Below are 6,716 nucleotides of genomic sequence, written 5' to 3'. Positions count from 1 at the left end.
AGGTCAGTGGTTCAAATTCACCAGCCACTCCTCACAAATATTGCGTTGTTGTTGTTAGGTGCCATTGAGTCGATCCCAACTCATAGTGACCCTGTATGGGATTTCCAAGGAGCAGCTGGTGGGCTTGAACTGTCAACTTTGAGATTCACAGTCCAATGCTGATCCTACACTGCCACACCAAGAGTCCAAACCTTATACAGGGTTACTAAGAGTTGGAACTGACTTGGTGGCACTTAACAGCAACAACAGCAAGATAATTATAGCAGATCAGGGCTGGTCACATTAGACTACATCATGAGGAACGGTGATTACATCATTACGTAATTACCAAGCCACCTCAAACATGGCTAGTCAAGTTGCCACGTATTTTTGTTTTTGTTGTTAGGTGCCATCGAGTCGGTACCGACTCATAGTGACTCTATGCACAACTGAACAAAACACTGCCTGATCCTGGGCCAACCTCACAATTGTTGCTACGCTTGAGCCCATTGATGCTGCCACTTGGCCAATCCATCTCTCTGGGGGTCTTGCTCTTTTTCTCTGACCCTCCACCTTACCAAACATGACATCCTTCTCCAGTGACTGGTCCCTTCTGACAACATGTTTGAAGTATGAGAGATGAAGTTTGGTCATCTTGGCCTCCAAGGAGCACTCTGGCTGCACTTCTTCCAACACAGATCTGTTGGTTCTTTTGGCAGCCCATGGCACTTTCAATATTATGGGGGTGGGGGGAGGTAGGGGGAGAGAGGGAAAAAACTCAATCCATGACATCTTCTCTTTGCAAAGTCATATTTATGTTGTTAGGTGGTATTGTGTCAACTCCAACTCATAGTGACCCTCTGACAACGTGAGGACACACTGCCATCCTGTGCCGTCGTCACAACTGATGTACTCCTGCCCATTATTGCATTCACTGTCCCAGTCCATCTCACTGAGGGTCTTCCTCGTTTTCACTTACACTGTCAAGCTTCATGTCCTTTTCCATAGACCGGTCCCTACTGACAACAAAGTATGTGCTTTTAAGGAGCATTCTGGTTGTACTTCTTCCAACACAGATGTCTTTATTCTTCTCACAGTCCATAGTATATTCAATATTTGTTGTTAGTGTCATAATTCAAAACATATATTAATATTCAGTCTTCCTTAGTGTCCAACTTTTGCATGCATAGCTGTATCAGTTTTAAAATTGGGTAGATTAAGTCTTCCCATTGGTTCTTCTTTTTCCAATTGTTTTAACTATTTGAATGTTATCCTTTCCATATACATTTTAGAATAATCTTTTCTGTATTTTTAAAATATTTTTTTAGGATTTTGTTAGAAACTCTATTAAATTTGTATAGTTTATGAAAAAGTTACATCTTTATATAGTGAGCTTTCCAATCCTTGAACATGGTATGTCTCTCCATTGATTAGGTTCTTTTATCATTATTTTCTGATTTTCAGCTTGCAAGTCCCATACTTTTTCTGTGCATTTACAGAGTGATTGCAATTCCATTTTGAATCAGGTTACAGCCTGATTCTTAACCACTACGCTACCAGAGCTCCTTTTCTGGAGGTGAGTGGGTGGTAATTCAAACTGCCTACTAGGGTGTGGTGCTATAGGATAAGCACTGGACCAAAAGGTCTGTTTGAACGTCAATGTAGGTGGTTCAAACTCACCAGCTGCTCCTCGGAAACCCTATTCAGGGTTGTCATGGGTTGGAATCGACTTGAGTGCACTGAATAACAACAACAGTAACAACTAGGCCTCTAGTGCTACCTCCTGCCTGGGTAGAGGTAGGAGTGCTTCCTTACTGCTCCCCTATTGGCTCCACTGATAGTACCACATGGAAGAGCCATGGCCTCATTACTGCCTGATTATTGTGACATCTTGACTCTCTGCAGGCCTCCTCGGACAACACTGGGCGTGGAAGGGACACTTCATTACTGTGGAATGATGGTGGGAGTCTAGGCTCCTCATATGGTCTTTGTTGACAATGTACAGAGAACAATTGTCAGAGCATTTGTTGTTGTCTGAGCCTGTTAGTATTTCCTGGTTGCTGAACTTCTCCCATTCTAGAATATATGTTGTTGTTGTTGTTAAGTGCCGTTGAGTTGGTTCAGACTTATAGCAACTTTTGGGTTTCCAAGGAGCAGCTAGTGGGTTTGAACTACTGACCTTTTGGTTAGCAGTTGAGTGCTTATCCTACAGTGCAACACCAGATTCCCTAGGATATAGGAGGCAAATAAAAGCCTGGGGAAACTCATGTTATTGCTTGGGTCCTGAGATCTTTTTTTTTTTTTTTTTCTCTTTCCACCTTTCAGAATTGTCATATGTTTATTTATATCTAATGCTCAGCGTTTCTAGTTATACTTATCACACATAAGTATAACTTGCAGAAACAGAAGCCTGGATTCTGGATGTTGTTTTATAGAATTTCCTGCCAGATCAGAGAGGGGGCCTGAGGGAAACAGAAGAGCCAAGAATGGCACCAAGGCTTCGGACCTGATCAACTAGAAGACTGGAGCTGCTACCAACTAAAACTGGGAGGTTGTACAGGGAGCTTTTTTAGAGGGATCGTGGGAGTCTATCTAGAGCTCAATTGGAAAAGCTAAGTTGGAGGTGCTGATAAGACCTTCAGTGGAGATGTTGCATAAATAGTTGGATATGCTGATTTATAGTTCAGTGGTGAGGTCTGGGGAGACATAATTGTGGGAATCATTATTATATAAAAGATGTTTAGAGCCCGAGAGTGGACGAGATCATGATGACAGGGAATAAAGATAAGAGCATGAAGATGTTCAAGTACTAACCTCTGGTACTCTTCAATATTTAAAGATTTGAGAGAGGTAGTGGAATCACTGAGAAGGAACAGCCATGGAGAGAGTAAGGAAACCAGGAATCCAAGTAAAGTATGTAATGTGTTTGGAGTCCCTAGATGGTGCAAATGGTCAACTGCTATACAAAAGGTGGGCAGTTCAAGTCCACCCAGAGGCACCTTGGAAAAACATCCTCATGATCTATTTCCAAAAAATTAGTCATTGAAGCACAGTCAACTCTGACACACATGGGGTCACCATGAGTCAAAATTGATGGGACAGCAACTGGTGCAAAGGAACTTTAAGCTTTATTCAGTAGATTTATTGTTAGTAGTAATAGTAGCACGGTAATTTTGAAATGTACTATATGCTATGTGTAAGACAAAACAACTAAGTAAACTATTATTGTAGGTAAGTAACTTGGGTATTCTGTGTTGCTATCTACCCCATGGTAGGTATATCCCCCAATGCTGGTTCTTCCATAACGCGTTTTCTTTCTCGTCCTTTTCTTTTTCTTGTCATTCCACTACTCAATTTTAGTTTGATTCTAACATGATCAGCCTTCAACACTTCTAAATTTATAAAGACTTAATTCATGGCCTATAGTTATTGTTAAGTGCCCTAAGTTGGTTCTGAATCATAGCGACCCAGTAGAGGGTTTCTGAGGCTTTAAAAATCTTTGTGAAAGCCTCATGATTCTACCACAGAGCGGTTGGTGAGTTTGAACTGCTGACTTTGTGTTTAGTAGTCCAGTGTTTATACGATGGAGACACCCACTCCCTAACTTCATGGTCTAGGTGTGATCTATTTTGATGTCTTCCATGTGTACTTGAAAAGACTGGATATTAACTTTTCCTTTTGTATCTGTTGTAATTCGTCTGGAATCCTTTGCCAGGTGTAACTATTCCTAGTCTCTGATTTTTGTAGTAGTAGAGCTCCCTCTTCCCCTAGCACTAAAACAGCTACTTCTGGATGGGAAAAGCTCTTCACTGATGTACCCACTTCATCAGTTCCGAACACATACTTAATGAATGAGTAAATATTTCAAAAATAAGGAATAGGCAAACTGTCAGAACTATTATTTGGAATCAGAGAAAGAATGTTTTAAATTCCTAAACTTAATTGGCTTTCTAAAGCTGTCCACCTTTTTCTTTCTATTTTTTCTTTTTTTAAGCCTTGAGATGTGTATTTTAGAGTAACGCGTCATAAATTAATGCAATTTGGGGGGAGTATGTTCTGCACCTGGTGTGGCGCTGCAGGTTAATATGCTGGAGTGCAAAGTCGGTTTGAACCACAAAGTCAGAGGTTCAAGCTCATCAGCTGCTCCTTGGGAACCTTTTATAGGGTCGCTATGGGTGGGAACCAACTCCACAGCCTTTAACAACAACATGTTCTGCAGTACTGTTTATTATTATAATGCTTTGGTATTTTAGTCATGTAAATCTCTATAAGAAACCAGTAACATCAAAGGGCTATTGCTGTTTTTGTGTGTCCTGAGTCGGCTCTGACTCAGCGACTGATGCCCATACAGAGATTCCGAGACTGTGTGGTGCCGCAGGATAATGCACTGGATTGTAAGGTCGTCGGTTCAAACTCACCAGCTGCTCCTCAGAAACCCTTTTCAGAGTCGCTGTGAGTCGGAACCGACTAAAAAGCACTTAACAACAAATATTTAAGGGAGCAGAAAGCCTAATCTTTCTCCTGTGCGGTGGCTGGTGAATTAGAACTGTTGACTTTACGGTTCGCAGTCCAACACTTAACCCAAGTAGCAGCTGGTGGGTTTGAACAGCCTACCTTGTGTATAACACTCCAATGTTTATCCTACAGCGCCACACCCGGAGTTCAAAGGGTTATTAGTTCTAGTATTGCTGAGTAAAATTTTATGTTTGTATTAATTTCCATATAAACGTTCTGAAAATTATCACTGTCTGCCCCTCGGAAACCCTACAGAGGGCTCGACGGCACTTAACACCAATCCTACCTAAGACAAACCGCATGCCTGCTTGTCACTAATTACTAGAAAGACTTTAGGCAAGTCGTGTGTCTCCTAATACGTGTAGTGGGAGCTACTGGCACTCCCATCATAGTTTACAAAGTTGGGAATGAAGATTAATACAAAAAACTAGAAGCGAAAGCATCTTTACACAAAAGATGTGAGTTATAATGCTGTTTTGACTATCTCCCTAATGGAGAGTGTTGTTGTTGTGTGCCGTGGAGTCGTCGGTTGCTACTCACAGCGACCCTGCAAAGGGTTTCCCGAGGCTGTAAATCTTTACGGGAGTAGAAGAACCCCTCATCTTTCTCCGCGGAACAGCTGGTAGTTTCGAATTGCTGACCTTAATGCTACGAGCCCGATTCGTAATCACTACGCTACCAGAACTCTTGGAGAATAACTAAGTATAAACTGGAAAACATTAAAAAAAAAAAATCTGTAAAAGTCTTCAATGGAAGAAGAGAGCGCAACAACACACGCGCAAGTGCAAAGGATTCCGTTGGGGAGGTCGATGAGTAGGTGGGAGAAAGAAAAAAGGCGGGGCCTCATGCTGATCACGCCTCTGACCGGTGCGCCTTGAATACAGGCGTGCTTACGACATCGCGTAAGTGTTGTACTTCCGCTTCCGGTTAATCAATCTCTCTTTCTTCCTGTCTGGCTGCAAAGATGGCATCCCGCAAGGAAGGCACGGGCTGTGCAACCACCTCTTCCACCTCTACTGCCGGCACTTCAGGGAAAGGCAAAGGCAAAGGCGGCTCCGGAGACTCGGCCGTAAAGCAAGTGCAGATCGATGGTCTGGTGAGTTGGCTCTGTTCCTTCGGGCCCACGTGGGTAGTGTAGTTCTCTGCGTTCCGGACAGACACGTTTTAGTGCTGCGTTTCCTCTGGTATTGGTGAGGCTGGGTCAGAGTTTTTCGTGGCACTGTCTTCCTAGATCTTCAGTTTTTATTCGAGAGACACGACATCGTTCTCTACCTTCTGACGGGGCTAGAAGGTTGAGAAAAGGGATGGAGGTTAGGGATTTGTATGACAGATGCTTGAAGTCTTCTATTGAAGTACTTGTTTTGATTTGGAGAAAGAGTCCTACGGAAGACAAGTAGGTGACGGAAATGTTGAGAAGGATAAAGGACTCGGGCTCATGGAAAGGAGACGATAAGGGAAAGTTTTCACTGCTTCCTTTCTGGGATCTGACGTCTGTAACTTACCAATTTGTAGGTTTACGTTTTAGCCACCTTGCTGAGCTTGTGGTTCAACACTTTACAGGAAACTACATAATTGGAGTAAACTCTTCAGTATCGTTCATTCTTGAAAACTTAGGCGAGTGTAGAAGAAAATTGCTTTACATGAATTCTGTGGAAATCTGGGTAAGGGAATGGACTAAGCAGGGAAGAGGCAGATACAGAACAATGTGAAATTTTAATATCTTGTTTACAAGCAGAGTGCGTGTGTACAACTTTCTAGCTTTAAAAGCACCCTTCGTTTTGAAAGGCTTCCCACCCCTTGAAAAAACATCTTCTCGCACCCATTTTAACTTTTTTTTTTTGAGTCTGTTTAGTTATTTTCTATTATTGCAGGCCTTAGACTTTCATAATAAGGACGTATTTTAAGATTCATTTGAAAAATTTAAATGCAGAGAGCTGCGTTTACATGAGACCTAATGGCACAAGGGTTAGGTGCTTGGTTACAAATCAAAAGGTGGGCGTTTGGAACTCTGTAACTAAGCAATCCTGGTGTGGAACTGTGGGTTAATGCGCCCTTTGAACTGCAAGGTCGGCGGTTCAAGCTCACCAGTCGCTCTTTGGAAACCCTATACAGGGTCGCTATGGGTCGGAACCGACTCCACGGCACTTAACAACAACTAAGCAGTCAGCCTTTCTGTGGGGGAAAAGACCTGCTCTGGTAAAGATTTCAGACTAGGAAACCCT

General features: G+C 42.5%; 1 protein-coding gene across 1 annotated transcript in view; it reads left to right on the top strand.

Moving 5' to 3' along the window:
- The first annotated feature begins 5,438 nt into the window (after positions 1-5,438).
- The window catches only part of EIF3H (eukaryotic translation initiation factor 3, subunit H), a 149,725-nt gene continuing 148,447 nt past the window's right edge, over positions 5,439-6,716 (top strand). The window contains exon 1 of the mRNA XM_006830662.1: positions 5,439-5,590. Within this exon, the coding sequence (XP_006830725.1) occupies positions 5,459-5,590 (132 nt within the window). The 5' untranslated portion in view covers positions 5,439-5,458. The remainder of the gene's footprint in view (positions 5,591-6,716) is intronic.

Source organism: Chrysochloris asiatica, unplaced genomic scaffold, assembly GCF_000296735.1.
Source record: "Chrysochloris asiatica unplaced genomic scaffold, ChrAsi1.0 scaffold00001, whole genome shotgun sequence".
NCBI lineage: Eukaryota > Metazoa > Chordata > Mammalia > Afrosoricida > Chrysochloridae > Chrysochloris > Chrysochloris asiatica.
Note: the sequence above shows the minus strand (reverse complement) of the source record. Positions and strands in the feature narration are given on the sequence as shown.